This window comes from Melanaphis sacchari, unplaced genomic scaffold (assembly GCF_002803265.2).
Source record: "Melanaphis sacchari strain LSU unplaced genomic scaffold, SCAv2.0 Contig2_pilon_pilon, whole genome shotgun sequence".
Classification (NCBI taxonomy): domain Eukaryota; kingdom Metazoa; phylum Arthropoda; class Insecta; order Hemiptera; family Aphididae; genus Melanaphis; species Melanaphis sacchari.
The window spans coordinates 4,916,607-4,943,543 of NW_020271173.1; the positions used below are offsets into that span (position 1 = coordinate 4,916,607).

The window sequence follows — 26,937 nt, forward strand, 5'->3', positions numbered from 1 at the left end:
GTTGTAAATTAACATTCTATATTTATAAATTTAAAATATTGTTAATATAATTTTATAATTTTATATAATGCTATTTGTATTTTACATCAAATGAATACGGTATAAAATGTTTAAAATTTGTTGTAGAATATATTCTTATACAATTATAAAAAATAATATGTTAGTAATTATTTAAATGTCGTAAGTGAGGAATGTAAATTTACAGATATTTAGACAATTTATTTTATAATTAAATTTTGGTTCGAAATTAATTGAATAAATACATTAAATTACATATGTACCAAAATTATTCAGAATAATAATTTAAGTTGTTGACAATAAGTTTATATTATAATTTAGAATTAATAACTAGGAATTAGTAAGTTATGATTTCAAGTAAACTGAATATAAACTATTTAAATATATTTAGATAATTTATCTGGAAATATTATTTACATAGTTAGCAGTTTTCACAAAAATTGTCTATCTATTTCTCTCTGTTTAGGGACTTCTGATATCTTGCTTACTCTGCAAATTACTGATATCATGATTTACTTTATTCTGTCTTACACATAGATGTTTCTTAGATAGGTCTTAAATCATCTCATGTTTAATCAGTCTTCTGTCAGCTTACTGCATTCAAGCATTTTAAAATATTCGTAAAACTTGATTTATTGTACATCTGTCTAAGATCTATGTTTTTTTTTTTTTTTAAATTCATAAACACTTTATGTTTTTCCTTTATTGGTCTATAAATTTGTCTGTGCATTTCCCACATACTAAAAGTCAATAATAAATCTTCATTGAACTTTGCTATTGACCCTGTTTAGAAAATAACATACTGCAATCCTTCGACATATTTAAACTTGTTTATATAATTTAATTGGTTAGTGGGTTTGTGTTATTCATTGAGCATTTGAATTTTAATTATTTAGTAGTTTTGAGTTGATATTATATTTTCTGGTCAAATAATTGGTTATATTTTAAATATAATCATGTAATGATATAAATGTCATTATAGCTGTCTCATGAACCTCATATATTCTCTCTGTAAAAGTTACTTTTTCATATGCCGTTGGCGTACTTATTACACGCATATATTATACTGTTTGCGTTTTCTGTAATTGGAGTTTGTTCAAATGAATGAATATTGTTGTTAATTATAAATATCTACATTCAATTACAAAAATACAGTAGCCTTAGTAATAAAAAATGCAATTTTTTTTGTTGGTTAGGTACTAAATAAACTTTTTAATTTTAAATAGTACAGTATTTAAAATATTTTATAAGTTTTTTATGTGAATTTATATTAGTAAATATCACTATATTTTGATTTGTGTTTTTATTTATTGATTAACTTAAAAAAAAAAATAATAATAGCTTTAGTTATTTAAACTTATTTTAATTGATTGTTGATTGCGATTTTATATTATTAACACATTTTATAATGTAAATTATTATTATTTCATTGTACGCTTTTTTATTTGTATACGATATAAATAATTCTGTTGTCTAGAAGTCTACTATTCTATGGTTCTCCATTATTATAAAGGTATATAAATCAATTATTTTGATAATATTAATGTTGTAAATGTTTTTAGTTAAAAAAGTTCATGTGTCTTGTTATTGTTTTTGATACTTAAAATTCAAAATGTTCACATATTATACGGAGTTAATTTACTATAAATGTATTGTATTAAATACCTAATTATTTTTTATTAAATTAAAATTAGTTTCAATTGTTTCATTAATTTCTTTAAAAACTTCACATGTAAAATGTATTCATTTCATTCAAAATGAATTTATCCTGAGATAAATTATTATCATTTTAAATTGATTTGACCAATAAACATATATTATGCATATTGAGTGAATAATAGACAAACAGTATTCATTTTATTACAGAATGTAAAGAACATATTGTTAATAGGTATTTAAATATTTTACACTAGTAAATATTAAAAAGTGTTGTTGTTCGTAAAATTTGTAGTTAGCTACCTGAATTTAATATATTATATTCACCGGTTATTAGTAGGGCTATGATTTTAATGCCCTTAAAAAAATGCAAAAATGACTTTAAAAACTCAAAAAATGCAATATAAAAATGCATTTATATTTATTATGGCTTAATAAAAAAATTGTTTAATTAATTTTTGGTTTTTATAGTATTGTACGTTGTTACTTGTTTTGTTTTGTTGTATTTTTGTTTTTTTAATCATTCATTCTAAAATAATAATTTAAAAAACAAATGTTTAATATTTTAACTTGTTTTTTTTATCGACAGATAGGACTGATTTGACCCATTATAGAATACAAAAATGGTGAAATGAGGTAAAAAAAAAAAAAAAATTGTGATAAAACAATTTAAGCGGTGGATATCATTTTATTTTGTGTTGTATTTATTTATCGCAAGTCTTCCAGAAGGGAAGTTCTAGGGTTGTCACTAGGTGTTGGACAATTTATCACTCCTTTCTTGAAAGCACTATTCCATGTTAACAATTTCTTTAGCAATGAATAGGTTTTTGTATTATGAAAAATCAAGAATATTAGTAGATATATTATAAGGTTAAAGATACAGTAGCTATTGAGATGATCTTAAAATAGTTTTATACCAGTTTGAGTTTGGACTCGTATGGTAATAATCTTGACAAACAGTAACTTATACAGAATATACAAACATATAATAAGTCAGTCATAAATTATTTTAAAAATATGTTCAATGATTATTTAATATTATGTATTATATGTACAATGTATATTATAAATAGATAATTTAAGTAAAAATTAAATCATATAGTTTATTTATAAAAAATGTACTAAATTAATAATTTAATTAAAAATTATAATTATCTTATTAAACATAAAAAATATTTTTACTCTTTAAAAATTATAAATCTACCAAAAATATTTTTTAATAATAAGTAAGTGTCTACCATTTATCTGCCGATGAAAAAATGTTATATATAATTTTAAATTATCCTTAAAGTTTTATTATATTAAATTATTATTCTACTAATTAAAAGTTATTTTAATTGTGAGTACGTTTTAAGTTTTAAGTTATACTTACTATTTATAACTCAAGTAATTAATATTAATATATTAATACAATCCATGTTTTCATACTTCAGTCTATGTATTAGTATACCTAGTGTAAAAAATGAGTTATGTTCATTAATAAAACACATCTTAATCTATTAAAAAAATAATTGAAAATGACGCCGATGAAAATCATAAAGAATTATGTAACGTAGAATATATGTCAAAGCATATCGAAATTGATTTAGTACTTTTTTATAAAATACTGTCAGGAAACAGTGATGAATTAAAGCCATAGTTCTTAAGTTAAGAAAAAACTTCTTGGATAGTAAATGAAATTTCAAAAAGTTTAACACAAATTGGATTTATAAAAAATACTATATTTTATGGCTTATAATTAATTGTATGAAATTAATTGCACCTTTTCAATACAAAAATATTAGATCAGAATAAAACTATCGTATTAGGTATAGCTTATAAGAATTCAAATTGAAGTGTACATAGTTTATTTAAAAACATTTGATTATTTATTTAAATTTAATAGCGAATAATTTATTTTATTTTTTAAAATAAAACATTATTTAAATTTATTTTTAGAGGAAATCAAATATATGTCGTCAATAAGTGTTTATGTTTCAAACATAAATATATATCATGTTTACTATTTATTTTTAAATTTTAAGACCCCGTATAATATTATTATCAGCGTTTTTTTCGTTTATCTATCCGAAAAAAGGACTTCTGCCCATTCGTGCGTTGCTTTTTTCTAAAATTTCGTCTGCATTATGCATCAGTTGTTGGCATAAAGGGTATCGCCACTCTCTTTCAATATGTTACCTTTTTTATGAGAAAAAAAAAACTGTGGTAAAATTATCTGTTTGTACAAATCACGGGATAAATCAATATTAAATTATTGAGAATAAAATCACACAAAGTGACAAACTGAAGCAAAGAACATTAAGATCGTGCGATCCACTTTAATACCATTAAATTAAAAAGTATTTCATCTACTGTTTAATGGATTCCTGGCTTTTATTGTGAATTATAAATATATAGGTTTTGATAAACTTATCAATTTTTCTTGATTAATTTTACAACCAAGATATAAATTTAGCTAAAAAAGAATCTAAAGGCGTCAACATAAAATTATCTGAATGCATGTGATCTAATATTAACGATATGGGTTTCCAACCAAAAATGTATGATTTGTAATATAATATTATACTATTTAGTAAAAACGTATCTTAAGATATTTGTATTGTTGTTAATCATCAATAAGCAATCAAAAAGTATTTTTCCTAATTAATTTTTGTATTGATAGTTAATATACACACACACACATATATATATATATATATATATATATTTTTTTTTTTAATTTCCATTCACCATTCTAATATTTGTAATTTATTTATTCAATTTTATAAAAACAATATGCTTGAAAAAAGAGAATAGAAAAAATATTAATTTAGTAGCTGATTATTTAATCAAATAATGTTAGTATTTTATAATGGTTAATACGTTTTTCTAAAAAAAACATATATTTTTAATTTTTTGATATAGAGTATTAATTTGTTTTTATATGATGTTTTACATACAATTATTGTTATATATTTTTTTAAATTTAATATGGAAATTAATCAAAATATATCAATATATAAAAACAAATTTATTTGATCCAACATTAAGTAACAATTTTCCGAACAAATAATTATAGTATTATGAAATTATAAATTAGAATTATTTATTATATTGCCTATTATAACGGTTACCGGAAGATATTTACATATATATAGTTAAAAAATAGCAATAAAAATAGTCGTAACCTTAAACATACATCGTGCAAAATATTTAAATAGTTAAATCGCCAATAAAAAAAAATAAATAAAAAAATAAATTTATATATATATATATGGAATTATGATAAAATCAACTGTGGAATAAAAAATAAACTGAACAAGACGTGAGTTTTATTACGATAAGTTTCATGCTCAACGAATATTTAAATGATACTTCCATTACGTCGTATTTGTGATGAGCATCTTAACTTAAAGATAAAAAAATCTTACACATATATATATATATATATATATATATGATTTATTTATTTGTTCTATTAGGTGTAAATATATAAATATTTTATTGATCATACAATTCGATTCTTATCGGTTATTACAGTTAAATTTATTACGTTAAATTATTTCAAGAACATTTTGTAATTTTTTTTATTTTAAAGTTAGTTAAGTATAGTTGGTAAGAATTAATTTATATTTCGAAACATAAATAATGTAATATGTATCTTTATTTATATTAGTAAAAATGATTTGTGAGTATTTGTGTATGCAAGTCACATTCAAGTTAGTCACACTCATGACTTAGAAATTTAGTACATACGAAATTGTATACCCTAGTATGTGTAGTCAGAGATAAATTTTTAAAATATTATATTTAAAAAACTATCTCATAACGGGAATTTTTGGTTCATGGAAAATTCATTTTTTTTTTTTTTTTTTTTGATTGCTCTGGGTTTCTATTGGTTACGGGAAATAAAATTGTTAATTTTAAATCTTTATTTTATATTTTTTCTAAACCATTCAAGTGTCTTTGCAAAATGTGTGTAGGTCACATTTAACCGCAGATTTTAAGCCAGAGTAAATGAAATGACATGACATCATTTAAATTTTAAATTGTCACTGGCAACGCCTTGTTAGATGATAAGCTTGCGTTTTATACCTACATTCTAAATAATTGTTCGGTACACCGCACATTGCACATACCACATTTTATGTTTTAAAAGGACAGCTATTTCGTGTTCATATATCTAATTATACGATACGGAGACGGTTAGACCAACTTGCGATGTTATTGTTGTACCCGAGGCCATCGATTGCCGCAAGGTAATATAATTATACTGTCTCGTCTTGAGTGTCGATGATCGAGATGTATTTTGGGTGTCAGCGGCACATACACATGAATACCCACGATAGAACTAGTGCATGTTATATATATATATTTATTGTATTTTCTTTTGGGATATCGAGCACAAAAGAGAAATGTGCGTAGCGCGTGTGTGCGCGCGCGCGCGTGTCGGCGTTAGAGTGAACTGTAATGAAATGGGTAAAAAAAAAAAAAAGAGAGAAAAGGTATATTTTACTGGGAGCCGGAAAAATCCGGGGTGTGTTGTTCGGCTGTTCGGCTGGTGTCGACCACTGTCGGGCATTTTCGCGTTTCCCGCGGTAACGTCGCGCCGGGCGTCTTCCGTCCGGCTCAGCGGCGGCGGCCGGCGACGGATGACTCGCGTATCGGCCCGTTCAGAAGCGTGTCGTCGCCGTTAGCCCAACAGGCACGCGTTCGTCTTCGTAGTTTCAATCGTAAGCGTAATAGTTTAACAATATTGTGACATTAAAAAAAATTGTAAAAACGAAAACATTTATTTTTTTCAATTGGAACGATACGCGAATAAAAATAAAAAAAAAAGATCTCTATCCGACGTGACGATAACCCGAAGAGGTTTCGCAACAGTATATTTTAAATAACACGACCACCATAATATCATACTTATTGACTGTTGTCGAAAAGGCAATGGCCATCGTCGGATCTGCAGTCGTACATCACCACTATCGTCGACAGCAGCACCACCGCCACATCTGTCACACGCCGAAACTTTCCGTCTTGGCGTTGTTTTAATATGGACGACCGGTTTCTGCAAGACGTAAGAGTACTATATATATAATTAAAATATCGAAGTATTTTTAATATATTAATTAAAGTACACATTAAATATTAGCGTAATTTTTATTCGTTGATTATTATTATTTTTTTTTTTTTCGTTGTAATGTATTTGTAAGAAAATAAATACCTTACCGAGATGGTTAATTTATTAACCGAATTTTTATTTTTTTTATTTTTTTTTTTTTGTTGATTGACATGTTTAATCTCGAGCACAACTAAAGTGACATACTGAAGAATAAAAAAAAAAAAATTGGCTTGTATATTTTGACAATTTCATTATAATAAATATCGTATGTCAATGGTTTTGTAAATTGTGTACCGAACTAGACCACTAAGTTTGGGTTACATTTGATGCTTTTTAATTTTTGGCCCTTTAATAATGTAATTTAATTTAAAACCCGGAACATAAAAATTTCGGCAAGCTGTTAAGCATTATAGTACATAGATAATCAAAAATATCACAACAATGTGGTATAATGTGTTTTTAAAGTACTATTTCCGTAATTTAAATTGTAAAAAATTCTTTTGATATTATAATTATTATGTCATTTTCGTATAAAAATAAAACTGTTGCGAATAATTCATTAACAATATGAGATGTTTTTAAATAACTGAACCAAATTATTTTTTTATAAAAATAAAATAATTATTAATTTATTTAAATAAACAAAATAGTGAAAATCCAATAATGATATAACATTTTTAGGAAAACCGTTTTTCAATAAAATGTCTATAATATAATATTAGCATAATTCTTGGATTCTAGTTTAGATTAAAAGCTTGCATTTAAACTCCATATATCTTCATAAATGATTAATTTGAGTTTTATATTAAATCGATATAAATTTTGAATTAAGTATAAAATTACGAAAAGAATAATTAAACGTAATTTTCTCTATACAAATCTAAAAAAAAAAAAAAAATGTAATCGTATCAATGATTATACTTGGAATTAATGAAAATTAAGTAAGCATCATATCTTTCGTGTGTTCAAACAAATAATTAACAATGTATTATTTAAAATTCTTCATACTTTATAATAAATTATTGTTATTTTTTAATGAATAATAGTTAAAATAGAGTCTATTTATTATTAATTATTATGTAAACAAGCGAAAATAAACTAAAACACCATAAATGCATTACATTTTTCCTTGAATGTAGATCAAATTAAATAACATAACCTACAGATTACAGAACATAATTCTAAGAAATGTTTTATTTTAGTGTTTCAATGCGCGTATAATGAATAGAACGTTGATTATAATCAATAATACTAAATGATATTCTTGAAAGTAGAATACACTTTATAAATAAGCAAAATAATACCTCAATGAAATATTTAGAAGCAATATTTTAAATCAATAATGATAAAGGTTTTTTTTTATTTGTTACATTAATTTTCTTAATTAAAATGCATAATTTAAAGTTTTAATAGGTGTGTTAAGTGCATTACTTTTAAACATGCATAAAGACGTAGAAACGGTAAAAAGGATATAATTTCTTTTGGAACTTAATTTAGTACGCTTCGATTTTACATTTACTTAACCTAACCTCATCAGACTTTCCAAAAGTTGTTTAATAGTATGCTTATAAACATTAAAATGAACATTTACATAACTTTACAAGATAATAAATTATTTTAACTAAGAAATATCTCAAAATGTCTAAATAAGTTACAAAATGTCACACAAAATAATCATACTAAAAAAAAAAAAAAAACTGAGCAACCCTATACTAAATATTTTGATTAAATTTAAACGAAAATTATATTTCCATAAATTTTTTGTTAGGTAGAATGTATAATAATTACAAAAAATATCGTAATATATTAAAATGCAACATATCAAACTTTTTATTTTTTTTTTCGGATTATCCGAACAAGGTTTACAGCACGTCATAAATTTTAAAAATATTTTAATCATTCCATGCATGAATATTCATTGTGGTAATTTTTATTCAAGTAAACGAGAGTTAATATAATAAAGTTTCTTTGATGTGTCAAGTATGCATCACCGGTACATGAAAATGGTCTTTATGTTTTAATAACGAAAAAAAATGGTCGCTGTATAAGAAAACTTTTTTTACTTAAGTTGTTCTCAAGTGCATTAACGGTTTTAACCATATATAGTATTTTATAATATATTCTATGTAGTAAATCAAATTTAGAGTACTGTATAGGCCAGTTTATATGACATTATTTTGTTTATACATTTAAATGTTAAATATTCAGCACTTTTTAGAATATGTGTACACTTTTAGAGTCTTGACTATTTCATTTTATAAAGATTAATGGCTTTTTAGAAGTTGAAAATTTATAAATTTGTATTATTACATAATTTTAGTATAGCTTTTGTTTATAGTTTTTTTTACAAAATGTATTCAATATATTATTTTATAGAAGTAAATATAAATAATGACTAGATAATTCATAGTTAATAATATTTATCTGTAAAATTATAATTTTAATATTATTTAAAGTATGTTTTTTCAATAAAACATTCTAGATGTTAATTTGTTTTATTAAAATAAAAAATAAAGTATACTATACGTAGTAAATGGGTGTGTTAGTTGGAGAACGTGTACACAAATACATTTTTCAGCGAATTGAGTCTCCGTGATGACTTACCGTAAGTTAAATTTATATTGACTAAATATAAGTTAACATAATAATTAAATTATTATTGTTATTAATTAACTGTGAAACATGATGCACAAGAATACGAAAAGAGGGAATCGGCAAAAATTATTTTTTTAGTAATATTTACTGCTGGTGACTAATAATATTCCATGATATAATTTCACAACGTATTTCGTATTATGCTTTTCATATAATTGCAACATTTTTGTTAAATATACCCAGTTATTTTTAATTTTAACACATCTTTAAAAGTTTTGACAGTTTGGGAGAGCAATGATAGATTGCTGCGTCCGTCCGCGGTGGAGAGCGCATTTTGGAACTTTCCGCATGGATACAGTTTTATGGGAGGCGGGGATATAATGTTATTATATATTACTCGGAAATCGATTAAAACACGTACATAATGTGTTATATACCTAATACGATTTTACTTTGCGGCGAAACATCATGCTATTTTACATAGACACATATTATTACTGTCCGTTTCTACATGAACTATAATATTATTATTATATTGCAACTGCTAAAGTTTACCTCTGTTTACGGATTTTATGTTTTTAAGTAAGAACGCAGTATTGGGAACGAGCAATGAACACAATAATAATAATAGTGACAATATTATCGAGTCTGGTCGCGTTTAGTCATTTCGTACGAATGGCACATGGGTACCGCAACAAAAGTTATAAAATAAGTCCCTTCACGTTTTAACGATGTGTTATATTTTTTTATTTTAGTGAACCTTATAATAATAATATAATGTCACGACAATTACTGGAACCTATAGAAAACACACTAGTATTTTTGGACACTATTACCATTTTTGGATGAAGTGAACACCGTAATCGTTCTATAGCGAGAAGCCCTGACTATATAATATCTATACCTACAACCATACACATACATACATACATACATATGACGTATGGTCTATCATAAACGTCGAAAGACATAACGTGGTTTTTCTAATGCAGTACATACGCAGTTTTCCCGGGGGTCCAAAAGGTCAACATTGACTTTGTGTTGTAGAAAGAGAAAAATAAATAGAAAGAGAGAGTATAGAAAGGAAAGAAAAGCGGCGACGGTGACGACGATACGCGCGTACTCAAATTTACGTGTGCGTGTGTATGTGTATGTGTGTGTGTATGGCCATAGTTTTATTGGTGCGTCGCTATAAAACCTCTCGCGGCATTTCGTCACCGCCGCTTTCAGAGTCCCACGTGTATTTTTACTTAAATAAAAGTGTCTCTTTTGTGATTGTTGTCTTTTGTTTCCACCACGGTGCATGTAGTAAATTATATGTAGGTACCTTTTACTACTGCAACTGTGCACGTCCATTAATCACCCAGACGTCCGGCTTGGCTCCCGAGCCCGGGGGGTTAAACCAGTACCGCTGCTCGTTTTCGCGATAAACCCCAACGTGGAAGAGGGTTACCTATGCATATGCTTATGTCGTGAAAGCCGTTCGTACGCTAGCCAAACCGTTTCAGAGAAGATTTTGAATTATGGCGCCGAAGTTAAGGCTAACATTTCTGTAGTATTCACTTTTCCGACACATAACATTATAATTCACGTGCAGGATTAAAAGGGAAACGTTATATAAGCAGATTAAATACCTACAAGTGAAATCCCTGATTGGTTTTGGTAGGGCTAGGTTTGTTCAGTAAATGCTTACTAAAATAATTATTTACTACAGCAACGACCGTGATATGTATTTAACTGGATGCCACTGGGTGTAGATCACACGTAAGGTGTGCCCACAACGAATTTAATTATTGTTTCGGTTTTATTTCATAATCGTTGTATTTAAAATACAAGATCTAAATGAACACTGTTCGTTTGATTTGTACTATTATTGTCGCCATCGTTATTTGTACGCTGAATTATAATATTTTATTTACAAACGATGTTTTTTCGATAGACTTTACAGAACAAAACACCTAAAGAGATACGTACCCAAAACATTTATAATTCTGGAGAACATTTTTTTTAAAGACGCAAACCAATTCAATGAATGTTAATTTTCTAAAATAAACCCATGAATAATGAAAATAAAACTGTTTTACTCGTTAATTATTAATTATTAAGTTAAAATTATTTTTATTTTTTTTTTAATTAATAATTATTTACTAGCTTTTATGTAACTAACTATATATTTTAAAATGATAAGCTGACAATGTAAAAAAAAACCACTACCAAGAGAGAGCCACCCGGGGCGATTGACCCGTTTCTAACACCTCTAAATAGGCGTTGCACTTAAATAAATTGCTTATTATTCTATTTTTCTTTTTTTTACAAGCTAACTTATATTTATTATTAGAAAACAGCATGTTCTACGGTTTTTGGTTTTTATAAAAATAACTACCATAACCCAGAGTTGTATAATTATCCGATATAATTAAATGATATTTTATGATTTTATGTATAATTATTATGTAGAAATAACAAACAAAAGCCAAATTATTAACAAATTTTAAATTTAATATTTAAATAATAAGATTTGAAACTAATTTAAAACTTTAAGTAAATATACTTTAATTTGGATATTATATTGAAAAAAATGCGTATAATTTAAGTTAACTAAACAATTTTAAATCGCTGTCAAATTAATAATTAATAATAAATTATCATGCTATTTTTTTTTTTTTTTTTTTAATTTATGTAGAGAATTTTATATTATTATTCTTTGACTATAGAATCTGATTACAAATAAAATAAATTCGATTTTTTATTTATTTAAAAAGCAGTGATAGTATGAAATAATTATGTGTGATAAATTATTATAAAGGAATATTTTTAAAAATAAACGTTTATCTAAATTTTTAAAATGTCCATTACTTAAGTTGTGCTCTCTATAATATCTAAAAATACTCTATGTCATTAATATTAATCTTAAATAGATATCAGAAATATAACGTCATGTCGACGGAGTCACACAAATTTACATCTTTAAGACAAGCTAGGAAATCAGTTTCTATCGCAGAAAAAGAGGTAAGAGTGTTGTTTAATAAAATTATTACTTAATATATTACGTATAGTGGTATACTAGGTAATGTCTAAAATAAGATTAAGTTGGATTAAATTTATAAAAATATGCTAAATAATAAGGCACTGTGTAAACATACATTTATAAGCATCTATTGGATCAATAAGTAATTTATGTCAGATTTTTATATAAATAAATAAAAATGTTGTTATACATGCAAATGTATGTTTTCATTTTTTTCGATTATCTTAAAATAATATAGTTATATATTTAATAATTTTCATTGAAATTTTATTATATTTCATTTTTAAATATAATAGTTTTCTGATGCTTTTCTTACCTTTTCTTTCTACGCATTTCACCCCACTCAAATTCATGAAAGCATTTAATATTCATCAATGTAGAAAAAAAAATAATATTTTGTTGATTAATTACTTTTATAAAATGGTTTTATATTATTGATGTATAAACCATAATAAATCGAAAAATATATTCTATGCCAAATTTGTATTTGTTAAAGTAAATTTAATTTCAATTGCAATTTAAATACAAATAACTATAAAAAAAAAATCTGTAATACCAATAAATTATTTTTTGTGAAAAAAAAGTTATTACTTATTCTAGTTCCACAATTCTTAATATGTTTTTAAATTACTTTTTAATACTAAAATTAAACATTATATCTAATGAAATCATACTAATAATATTTTATATTGTTATATTATACTTAGTATTAACTAATGAATATACATTTGGAAATTTTAATTGTTCATTTCATTATATAATGCCTAGGATGTATTTTAATTAAATTATTTATTTTTACACACACACATATATATATATATATATATATATGTATATATTATGATATACCCAGCATGCTAACCTCCTATTATACCTTTAATAATTTGGTTAATTTTTAGAATTCATTAGTTTAGGGACTTAAATACGTTCTGATTTATGGATTATTTGATTGATCTAGACTCTAGAAAATCTAAAGACTATTGCAGTAAGTCTAACATCTTTTAAATGTTTTTTCTATCGTGTTTTTTTAGTATCAGATTTTGAAGCAGTCTTTATTTAACAACTGTATTATTCATTATTGATAGTAAATTCTGGTAGTAAATTTGATCTAACCGATACCTGTGAGAGAGAGGAGGTCAAAAGTAAAAAATAAAAATAATTATCTATATTTATTTTTTATTCATAAATATAACTTTTAAATAATAACAGCTCAAATATATTTAACTTATTAACATTAAAATATTATATATATATATTAGATACATACAGTTTAATAATTCAGAATCTACAATCTAGTACAAATTGTATTTATTTATGTACATCAAAATATTTAAAAATATAAATTGCATAATTATTTACAGCAAAATAATTGGTATTCTTCATTTGAAAAAAAAAGTTTGTATCGCCATTAAAATACAGATCACTGTTTAAATTGTATAAAACATTTAAGTCTTTTTATCTACTGATAAATAAAAAAAAAAAACACAATTTGAATATATTAATTATTACATAAAAATAAACTGAAAATGCATGGAAAACTATTATATGTATTACATGCATACAAACTGTTGTACTTATAAGTACATTTATTTTTTTGAAGTATTGTGTATGCAGTAAATTCTATGTATGACTAGTTTAAATATAACAAATAAATATTTAAGAGAAGACAATTTATGCAAACTAATCACCTTTTTCAGTGCACTTATTAAAGTTTATTTTAAGTCCTTGCATTAAATTTAAAGTATAAACATATTTATATGTTGCATGTTAATAATAAAAAAATGTTGAATGTTATAAAAATAATTATTTTAAATGTGTTGTTAAAAAAAGAAAAATATAAATAACAAATATTCATCAATGTTTCTTTTTAGTAATCATAAAAAAAAGACAACGAAGAATTATTTTAAGTATAAATGGTTTATATATAATAAACGGTTTTTGAAGAAGAGAAAACAATTTATTGCTGAAACGACAACTGTTAGAGTATATCAGAAGTGTGCTCACTTCACAAACTCAAAATTTAATTAATTACAGTGTTTCAAAGACAGTTGAAAATTACCTGATCAAAATTTAATTATATAGCTTTTATGTGTTTAAATATGAGTCTTGTTTAAATGAAGTAGTATTCGCTTTGTTTCCATTTTCCTTCAACAATACGGAAATTATAATTAACTAACAATATTTTTCTCCTTGTTTGTTATGAAATGTTATGGTACATGTGGAAGGTTGTTGTGTAAAATATCTATATGTAATATGTATACAATAATTACTTTTATTAAAAATTGAGTTTTATTTATCAATATTATGTTACGTGTATAATAGATAATTTATACATCAGTAAAACTCAAATTTTTGTTTGGTAACTAAATTAAAAGTTATAAATTGATGGTTATAAATGTAAAAAAAAAAATAATTATAATGTTTAAGTTTTATAATATTCCGTAATTTAAGATAAGATAAATGAATAATAAAAAATATCTCATTATAATAAATATACAATTAATATGGTTGAACAATTTTCATTAATGATCATGCTATGATAAATGTATACGATTTGAAATTCCATCCAATTTTCTTGCTTAGGCTCTAATAGACAAGAACTAAAATACCAACGAAAACACCAAAATATGGTAAGAAATATGGACAAATATAAATATAGATAACTCAAATAAAATATTTCAGTCCTGTTTCATGTATTTGATTAAAATTTAATGTTTAAATAATTAAATTGAACCAAAATCAATATTGTTTAGCATATATTATGGTAAATTGATAGTTATTTTGATGAAAAAATTTGGAATCAAAATTTAACATTTCACAATGAAACTCTTTTTTAGACCATAATTAATTTATTATCTAAATTAAATATTTGAATAAAATGTAGCTAAGTTAATTAAATAAAAATTATTTTATAAATTTGTTAATTGTAATTATTTTAGCCAATGCCTATACAAATTATAATGGTTAATATTTGAATCATATTAAATTTAATCTATTCATAATATTGCTGACCAAGTTCTTAATATGAGTACTTAGCTATGAGTGTAAAACTGGGTATTCTTTATAAAATATTATAATATGTATACAACAAACATGTACTCATATTATATTATTATTTATGGCTTTAAAGTGTATATACCTAAAGTTAACGCTACATTTGTTAGTAAGGTAAATAGAGTTCATAATATAACACAACAATACTTTGAAATGCCATAATTACTATTGTGTGCTTACCTATATAATTTGTGTTGAGACTATTTAATTCGTAGTTACTGTATTGTAATAATGGCGTAGTTAGTACGAATGTCTAATTAGATAGATGAGCGTAGAAAGTCACGTAATTTCATCATAATGTTAAAATTAATTGGTTAATAATTATTTGCAAGTAGAAAATATAAGCAATTCATCAATTTCGATCAACACCGAAATTTTTTGGAAAATATATTTATTATATAGGTAATATCCAAAAACATGTTTATTGAAATTGAATTTGTTTTAATGACTTAATGAAGGTAGTAATGTACAATTTCAGTTCTACCTATATAATATTATATTAAAATTTAAAATATTTTTCACTTAATCAATAGTCATTCACCATGTTAAAACAAAATACGTATTTATGCAGGTAATTATATCTTTATACAAACGTTATACTTCAGTAGAAGTATTTAAAGTAAATGTGTATAGAATCAATAATTTTGTCGAATACAATATCTATATCCATTATGCGTGAATAAATTGTTTATTTTATAAACTTGAAAAATATATCGAAATATCAATGCAATTAATATTCAGTATATCAAATACCAAGTATGAAAAATAGCTTATTTAATATTTTTGATTATCAACTAACTAAAATATATTCTCATATATATTATTAATGAATGCAATAAATTATTATAAATTTGTATTCATATAATATCACGGAAAGGACTACAGACTTGAAAAAAAAAACCAAAGGTTTTTGTATTTTTTTCATTTTGTGACTGTTATTTTAAATGCATTTATTTTTATAGGCCCAAATGCGTTTCTCAAATCTCTAGAGTGTGTTGCCATTTCAAAAGGGTTTAACCTTGCAAACCCATACGTTTTATTTATTTGCACAATATTTAATCTGACAGAGAAATTTCTGGGTAGCTTCAGTCTTCCGGGAGTACTTTATTTCTCATGGACTCGTTTCGGTAGTTATGGCGAATAATAATATGATAATAATAAAGTTTTAAACTGCGAAAACCGTACGTAATGTAATTTGCAATTGCCACAGAAATGTTAATGCAAGTAAAACCCATTTCTAGAACTTCGTTAAAATATTCAAATGTCATCGATCGTCATCAGTACGTATAGAGACGACTCAAACGTACCCACTTACATTCGCATTTAATTTAAAATCAAATAATAAAATCTATATTAAATCTATCTAATAATATAATATTGAAAATAAAAACTTTCTCTTTATTATTTGAAAAAAAAATCTACCAACGTTTAATTTAAATATACGTGACATTTAAAACATGTAAAAAATTTTGTTTACATTTGCAGCAAAGAAAATAATCCATATTATTATTATTACAATATCATTTATCAAACTTTTGAAAAAGTTGCTGTCAGGAGCTTGCAAAGTCATCAATGTTGGTGCAAAACGTAATGTTGTGTGACGAATTATGTTCACCGCGTCCAGGCACCTAAAGCATCAGACATCATCGAATTTTGGCGTTTCGAGCGCGTATAACAACGCGTGTGATGACTATCTGCTGTCGTGCATTTTGAATATTAAATCAACAACGTTGACTTAAACAACAAAAATAACAAGAATAAAGTATCATTATTATTATAGACAAGATAATTTTATTATTGTAAACGTTTTGAAACGAGTCCAGATTCGAGACCCGCCTTCAGATCCTTTTCGGTGGAAAACTGACTCTCCTGCCACTTACAACTACCCCTCACACACGATCAACGACCCCTCCTACCATAACTTCATCCATAAACATTGCCACTGCCGCGACGAATTATAATCTTTCCAGAATTATTTGTGGCGGCGGAAACGGTGCGTAATAAACCACAAAGATATCCGCTGTCCGCGCGCAGGATAACGAACACTCGCCGCTGGTAGAGTTTACGGCGATTTGCGCCAGCAGTTAGCCTAATAATTTTGGCGATTTATGGTACTGCGGCCACCGCACTCCGCGGTGACTGGATCTATCCCGTGCACACAGCCGTAATTGTCAACGGATTACGGTTTTGGATGTGGTGGAAACTAAGCCCCGTCGCAGCCGACGACGGTGACGGCGACGACTAATACTATTCTACTGCTATTACTACTTATTACTTCACTAAAACTACCACGACGGCTTTAACAATAAGCCCGCGTCATTCCGATCGTAATTTGTCGATAAATTGTTTGTGTGTGTGTGTGCGTGAGAGGAGAGTGGCCTGGGTATACTACATATTACAAGGCCACAAACATGTTTAATATATACATATATGAATGTTTAGAATACACGTACCATTGTTATAATACAAAATGCGATGATCGCTATATTACGTCGTAGTCTTTGTTTTCGTTGGTCAGCGTACATCTTCTATGATGATTTACAAGTTTTTTTTCTAATATACCTACTTATTTCTATTACAAAGGCATTTTAAAATGTTTTTTTAATGTTCGTAATGGATTTTCATTATAACAATAGTACACTATGTTATTTTTAGTTTATCTTCTACGGACTGGACCCATACACAATAATCGTATGCATCGTTATGATAATTATAATGTAAAATATATTGTCAACGTTTCAAACATTATGCACGATTGAATAGATGAAAAACACGTTAAGTTTAAGTTTAATATTTAATAATAAAAAATATTTTTAATTTGATAAATTAGCGAGTATAATTATTCCTATGAGGTAACTAACGATAAAACAAACACCCTATATGCGTGCAAAATACACTGATGGTTCGGTTATACGATGAACAAAAAAATGTATACATACTCATATTCCGTATAATCGTGTAGGTATACTACCCACATATATCGTATAATTTAATACATACATGACATCACGCACGTGTACTATGCATAATATATTAAATAGCATAATACATACACGATATAGGTCGTGTATAATATCATATGGTGCCAATCGGCTTGCAGTCCTGTTTACATTTTGACATGTTCGAAAATGTCTCATCCAGTATTATGTACTTCATATTATGAATCGCTTCACTGTCAAAAATTATAATCTCTCGTTTATAAATATCGTTATTACATTTTTAAAATCATGTATACACCTCATCACACGTACACAATGACACAGTCAGTACAGTCGGTTGAAGGCACTTGTGAGAAAATAACTTTAGAGAACAGTAAATTTTTAATTTCAACGAATATTTTTCTCATTGTTCTATTACAACGAATGAAACTAATGATCGTAAATAGTTATAGACTCAGGTACTATTACTACTATCGGTTTAGGTTTGGTCTAATAGAAATATTTCAAACACGAAAAATGTTTTATTTCATCAAAAACTGAAATAAAAATATTTTATGTGTATTTGTGGCGTGTCTTCCTCTATATTATCTTGACTAGATTAATGCACAATTCATAGTATTGACTCCAATCACAGTCGGATATATGATACATTTAGAGGTATACCTAATGTGAATAGTTTTTTTATGAATCACAACATCGAATTTTCTCGAAAACTATTCATGTAATTGATTACATTTATTTGTAATAACCAACTACAATATACTATTGAACAATTTTTTACCTAAAAAAATCGCAGGCGTTTCCATAAAATTATACAGTAGTTTCAAATATCTTTAGCGGCGTGACTTTAAACCACAAATACGGAGTAATATATTATGCGTTATCATTATACAACGTAAAGCGATTTCAATTAAATTATATTTTATTTCAGAAATAAATTAAGCGCTATATTAAATTCCATCAATGTGAAGTTGTGTACTATGCATAAGTTAATTACATTTTAACGGTTTTTGTTTTATGTATACAGTTATGAATAAAAATAATTAAATACACTTATATTTTTAGCAAAAAACATTTTTATGTCTATTTTTTTTTTTTTTTTAATTTTATAAATTTGATTATAATAATAATTTATTTTAAAATACTATAGCTATTAATTCTTCATCTATTCAAGAAAAATATTTTTATTATAAATTTATAATATTATTGTTTTTGCATACCTAAGTATTTTTCAACATGCCTAATAATATAATTCAATACAATTTTGTATTATGATTCAAAGTATTAATATGCACTGAAATCTAAAGCAAATAAAATAATAAAAAATAAGATACATTTAAATGTATATATTTATTCATTTATAATTATATTTTTATTATATATACATAAATACAAAATAAATGTATTCAAAAATAAAAATAAAATGCTTAACCGTTTTAAAATAACATAACAACATATTCATTTAATTAGATTTTATTACGTTTTGACACGATACATCAAGGTAGTTTTTAAAAGTTACACGTATTAAATGATTCTGTGAAACCTATAAGAGTTTGTCGTTTTGTGCTATAAACTATAATATAAATGCTATTTATTAAGTAGTTAAATACAATTGGTTGAAAAAATTAATTTATGTCTCACAATTTCATCTATCAATAAGAATATAATTATATATCGAACATTGTAGATGAAATTTTACAAAGTATCTTAGTATTGTGGGTTATGGTCTGTTGGGAAAAATAGATCCGTTGTTGGACTAAAGCATGCTGATCGACATGTCCTCACTGATTGTTCACACTCCTTACAATATGCGACATGACAGTAACCATAAATACGTCAAAATTAATATCGGAAAATTATTTCTAATACCTTTTTTCCCTAAAAATGTAAAAACTTCAATATAATATCTATAGCATAATATGTTGTAATTCAAGAAAATTTAATGTTGCGAATTATATTCTTTTATGTATTTCACTGTCATCAAATCATAATTAATAAAAACAAAAATATAAATAATATGATGAATAAGATAATACATAAAAGCGTTGAGATTTTAGGTATTCAATGCATAATAGAAATTATAAGTCGAGAGCTACATTGAGACGTCAAAAGTATTTATAAAGAATTGAGACTTTAGTCGTCAAAGCGTTGACGTGGTGCTTAAAACTAAATTAGAGATTTAAGTCGGGGATTACATTTGAAAAAAAAAAAAAAAAATATTTACAGTTAAACCCTAATACGAATTTTAAGTTTATCGTTATTCAGAATTAAAATTTCTAATATATTTTATAATTTATAATTAATAATTGAAAATTAATTTTTTTTTTTTTTTTTTTAATAACATACTATATATATAACGTTTCGCGTTAAATGTTTTGTTCGATGATATATCATACATTTTGTTAATCGTTATGTTTTGTTTTGTGTTATATAATTATATATTATATATCATATATTATATTTATATTTATCGTTTTCCGTTATAATTACGTTTACAAATTTCAATCGTTTTTTTTTTTTTTTTTTTTATTAATTATAAAATATTATAAGCCTTTATTTAAGCTAATAATAATAATAATAATATTAGTTAAGTATTAAAACGGCAACAACATGGCGCCTGCGATTAACTTCAATAATATTTTTGACCATCGCGGGACACACCTATTATATAATTAAGTACATCATATTCTGGTTGTGTATAATAATAGTGTTAATAATACAACTATAGTCAGTTTGCGTATCGTGCATAATGATATGGGCGTTTTGCACATCACACATACGTATTATTATCATCATTCAGCCTTTTGTTGACTTATATAATAATATTAGAGCACACCCGCCGCACTCGTAACTTTCAAACTTTCCGTTCGACCTACACAGTGCCGTGGTACACGCTAATAACGTTCCGAAATGTTTGTTGGATATTATTATATTATTCTCGTTTCTCGCGTTTAACAAATACTGCAGCAGACGTGTCGCACAATAAAATACGAGACGCCAAAGTGTTGTTCGACTGTCGGCGCGTTATTTATTTTTTGTTTATTTCTTCGGGAGTTTCAAACATAGTTGTCGTCAGTTCAGTGGAAACTATAGATCGTGCACAGTTCTTCGTGCATATTAAATGCCAACCGAGAAAGTTTACGAGTGCGGGAAAAATACTTTCGACGGCCCGATGACGCATGGTGTAAATACGGTACCGCGTTTAGTTCACGTCACATTTTGAGCACATGACTTTCGCTTTCGAGTAATTTCTCTTTAAAACAATAAATGGCGCTGAGTGGTGTTCGGGTGTATGCGTAGTTTCAAAGACAAACGGTAGTTATGATTAAATGTCAACCGTGTACGGCGATTAACTGTATTTTACCCAGTGACGGCGAAAAAATCAATACATTTTACCTATAGTAATAGTTAAGGTGTATATAGATCAGTTTTAAATTGTTTTAATCGAAATAATTTCTTATCATAGAAATGCACCGTAATGTAAAATTCCGGGGTCATTGAATGGTTCACATGCGGTTCGTAGACGAACTTTTTTTGGCCAACAGACAACATTTTTATTTTATAAATAAATTATTATTTTACATGATAAATTAAATGAGATTTTCATTAATTTTATTTTTATATTTTGATTTATCCTGTATTTATTTGAATCAACATAACTATTAATGACCCCAGAATATTTTGGAATTTCATAAGAGGCTTTTTATAAATACTAATTTATAATCTATGGTATAGTTTATTGTAATTTTGGCACTACGAGAGATACAATATGTTTTTTATTTACAAATTCTATTATTTTTAAATAATTATAAAAATAATATTTTAAAATAATTGTATTATATAAGTATGAGCTTTACTTTGTTTTTAAACTGCCTTAGATTAATTGTGTTGTTATATAAAATAAAAATAACCTGTTAATTAAATCATGTTTTAAATATTGCTTATTAGTTACAATTTACTTGTAAAATAACAGTCACGTCACAATTGTAATTAATTTCATATAATACATATTTTACGTGTTAGAGTTATTTGATGTATAATATTTAATACGTTTTAAAAAACAAATAAACTTGTAATTTAATGGGAAGGAAGATAGAACATTTTATTTTTTATTTGCGACGATTAAGACCTATCTTATCAAAGTGCAAGTTTTAATGATAGTAACCGGATTTTATATAGTTTTTCCGGAGTAATTGGCATTTATTCGACGACTTTAAAGCGTAAAAATGAACCATTTATATTGAATAAACCACAGTTTTCCCATGTTACTTAACCTTATAGAAAAATAGGGAAATATGTGACCCACCTTATATATATATATACAACATAGGTTTGCATCTGCGATTCCAGATAATAATTTATAGCTCTCCCTCTGCATTGGTCGTTGTTGTAAAACCCGTACGTCAATATAATAATGATAATAATACTATTATTATTAGAGTAGCCTGAAGACGAATGTCGTCGTTATACACTCTGACAGATGAAACAGATCCTTTGTAGTATATAGAGTATATAGGTACCTACATAATAATAATAATAGTATACATCGTGATTCTTTTATTAAACAACATTTGTTATTTCAAAATCTATCAACTTATCTTAAATAACTTTTTTTTTTCTACTTATTAATTTGATCAAAATAAAACGATGTTTAAAAAAAAAAAAAAATTACTGTCAAGACATATTTTTACATTTTTGAATGTTTATTTTTAAAATTATATACAGAAGCAGAACATTTTTTTAAGTATTTTGATAAATATAAATCTAAGTCAAGAAAAGTAGCTTATAAAATTTTAAGTTTTGATGGTTAGTGGTATGAAGTGGTATAAAAATATCCTGATAAATGATGATCTATTTATCTGCTTACCAAAACTTAAATACTAAAATACCTATAACTCCTAAAATATCAATCCACATTTTGATTTATATGTATCAAAATATTCTGAAAGGTATTCTACTTTAGAAAACGATTTTAAAAATATAGTTTGTTATTCAAAAAATTAGAAAAATTAAAATTATAACCATAAAAATATTTATTTTATTTTATTTTGACTAGAAAATATGCAAAAAAAAAAAATATTTTCAAAAAGTTAATATATTTTAAACAATGAGTATTGTTTGATAAAATATTCAATACTAAATAATCGTATTCGATGGTAGGTACTCGAGAGATCTAACGATGACAATTGCAACAGTATGTTTGTATATTGTTTATTTGTTCACGTGATGTATATTTTTCTATATGTATATAGATAAATGTAAAAATCTGAATGAAAACACGTAGTAAACGAAATGTGGTTGTATATTATTTATTGAGTGAGTTTGTCAATACACCATCACTAGAGAGCAACCCTAAAAATAAGAACTTCCGGTTTTATTACATTCGCAATTTAGTGAACACTAGACTGCCGATTTCCGTCAGTAATTTATATTTAACGTGCATTAATAACATTTATAACGGAAATGATTATATAATAATCAAATTGGTACGTCCAGTGTCAAAGATCCAAATCTATTCCCTACCTTCCCATAAAAAAAAAAAAAAAAAAAAAAAAATGAAAGTTTTAAATGTTTTTTGTCGTATGTAGAAATGTGAAACTCGAATTACTTTTACCTCCTCCTCTCAGCCTAGAAATAATTTAAATCCATCTAAAAGTTAATTTAATTTGTATCATACAAATTGTGAAGACCTTAAATAGATAACCCCTATTTATTTGATTATTCTTTGCCTATGTAAAAATCAACATTTGATGATGGTGACAACCGCAAAACTTTATTTTATATTATTATACAAGGTGTCATACATTTTAAATTTTGTATTTTAAAACACTATATTTTTTGCGGATTTCGATTTCTAAAATGTAATTTCTTAAAAGTAAGTTGATAATAAGTTATAATAACATAAAAATTAGATTAAGAAAAATAGTAGCATAACAAAATTTCATGAGGTATACATTTTTTAGGATAATTATAATTGTCTAATGCTAAAATTATAAAAAGAAATAAATATATTTAAATAATATATCATGTAATTTAGGAGGTTTGAATTCAAATTGATTATATTTATTTTTGTTTTGTCTCTCGCATGATAAAATAAAGCATACCTTATTGTCAATACCCAATACAAATTACGTACAATTATATTATCAAAGTGTGATAATATTTTATATGCCAACTTATGTCACTATAGAATATAAATATTTCCTCTATTGTATGGCATAATGTTTGATGCTTTTGTGTATGTAAGGGCATGGATCTAATACGTTCAGTTAAATAAAGTATATTCGTTAGTTTAATCAATGGACAGAAATTATTAATATAATAATACATTTTTATTAATTATTTGAATACACCATTTAAACAGACTAATAAATGTATTAATTACAAGTAATAACAATTATCTCAATTGATACTATACATTTTATTTCAGTTTTTTTTTTTTTTTTGAAGCGTTTTCTTACTTTAGACTTTTAAAATTAATTTGGCTATAATTTATTATTTTTTTTTCTTGATAAAAATTATAAAAAACATTGTACAATATATTATTGCATAGTTTTATAATAAAAACTATGTGTATAGATTTTATATCTTGCAATCATAGTTTAATTAATATTTGCTAGATAATTTACATTGCTTGAACGTAAATTTTATTCAAATAAATTTGTTATTTAAAAAATTAAATTCGATTATTTTTTAAATAAATTTAGGAAATAATTTGAAAAGGCATAACTCATTAATTGTTTTTTTTATTAAAACCAAGAAGAATAATTTAATTTAATATTACTTTTTGGTTTATATTTTAGTACCCATATTGCAATGTGGTCCAATTAAAAAAGAAAAAAAAATGAATGATGATGAAAAATTACTATTCAAACAAAATATTGGGTGTATAATATTACAGAAACATACGATATCTTAAAAATAATATCAAAGAACTTATTATATAATATCATCCATTGCTGATAAAACATGAATTGAAATTCACGTATTTATTTTGTTCCTCATACAATTTCATGTTGACGCGATGTTAGTCAAAAATATTTTAATATTTTTTTAAATTTATTTGTATCACCAAAATGTGTTAAAAATAGTATAAATATTATTCCATTTATAATACTATTTATTTTTAATTTAAAAATATATTATTAGGCAATTGACATTTTTATTAATCATTAATATTTTCAATTTTTGAAGTATAAAATCTGGATGGGTTACATATTTTCGGTGTAAAAAACTAGTATTATTTTGTTTTTATAAAATACAGGATATAAATGTACTAAAATTTTTATAAATTTGGGATTAATACTAGTTTATCAATAAACAAAAAATGGTTTCCAGTATATTTCAGTTTATAATATTGTTTTTAGACACAAAATAGGTATATAATATAAAAATGTCTCATAAGAATAATTGGTTAGTAGATGTAAATTTTAAAAATGTTAAGTATGAATATTTCTTATTTTTAAAAATTAAATAAATAAATACTTTAGTATAACATCTTAATTTTTATTACTCTAAATGTCGTATTTTAGTTTTTAGTATAATAAAATAATATACAAATTATATATAACGGGGAAATACTTAGGCAATTTCGCACCATTGTTGTCGAACATATAAAAAATTGCCTATACCTACTATTTGTAATATTATTTCATCAATATCATGAATGTTGTTTTTATAATTTAATTACAATTTTTCAAGATTTAACTTTTAATAATAAAAGTTATTCTTCTTATAATTGTCATACATTTCATGGTTGTCAAATATTTAAAATAAAACCAAATTGACATAATATGTTTTAAGAAACAAATTACTTAATGATAGTATCAAATCATACCAATATTAAACACTTATAAATTAATTGCGTCATTGATTAACAAAAAACAATCAATGCATAGTTTTCAGTTGTCTTGACAAAAAATCAAATTGTAAAGATATTTTCAGTTTCATATTTTCTTATTTGTCATATTTTCAAAGTACCTACTACTTCAAAATTATTTATTGCTATTTGGCTTGATATATAACACACACTTGGTTTTGAGATTTCCTTGCGTGAACTGACACATTATAAGTGGATTTCCACTATTTTTTGTTATACGGTAGTATGGTTTGATTATAAGAGCCTTCGAAATAGTGTAATAATTTTATAATTTCAAAATTGTGTGGAATTTTAATGTATACGTACTTATCTCGATGGTATAATTCACAAGCTTATGTAATAGTTTATCGGTATATTTTTTTTCCTATAAAATATTAAAAACACTATTTTTCATAGTTAAAAGATAACAACTACTCTATATACATACATCATACTATAAATAATATAATAAAAACTAAAATACTAAATATACCACACAGTAATGATATAAATTCATAACATAATATAATCTATATGATGTAATGATAATTATTGTATGCATTATAATATGATTTAGGAGTTTTTAATTTATTTAAATTATATATTATTCATAATATAAAATATTTTGTATATAACTGAAATATATTGACGAATTTTACAAATTTTACATATTAACATTTTTAATTTAACG

The 26,937-nt window shown here is 24.9% G+C and overlaps 1 protein-coding gene across 4 annotated transcripts in view; it reads left to right on the forward strand.

Moving 5' to 3' along the window:
* The window catches only part of LOC112595938 (venom dipeptidyl peptidase 4), a 216,854-nt gene that overhangs the window by 136,516 nt on the left and 53,401 nt on the right, over positions 1-26,937 (forward strand). Inside the window, exons 1-2 of one of the 4 annotated variants that reach the window (XM_025341348.1) lie at positions 6,327-6,727; positions 12,286-12,376. The exons of 2 other annotated variants lie outside the window; for them this stretch is intronic. In XM_025341348.1, the coding sequence (XP_025197133.1) occupies positions 12,305-12,376 (72 nt within the window). In that variant the 5' untranslated portion in view covers positions 6,327-6,727; positions 12,286-12,304. Of the gene's footprint in view, positions 1-6,326; positions 6,728-12,285; positions 12,377-26,937 lie in introns of those variants that run through there. One more of the 4 variants, XM_025341350.1, reaches the window with a different exon arrangement.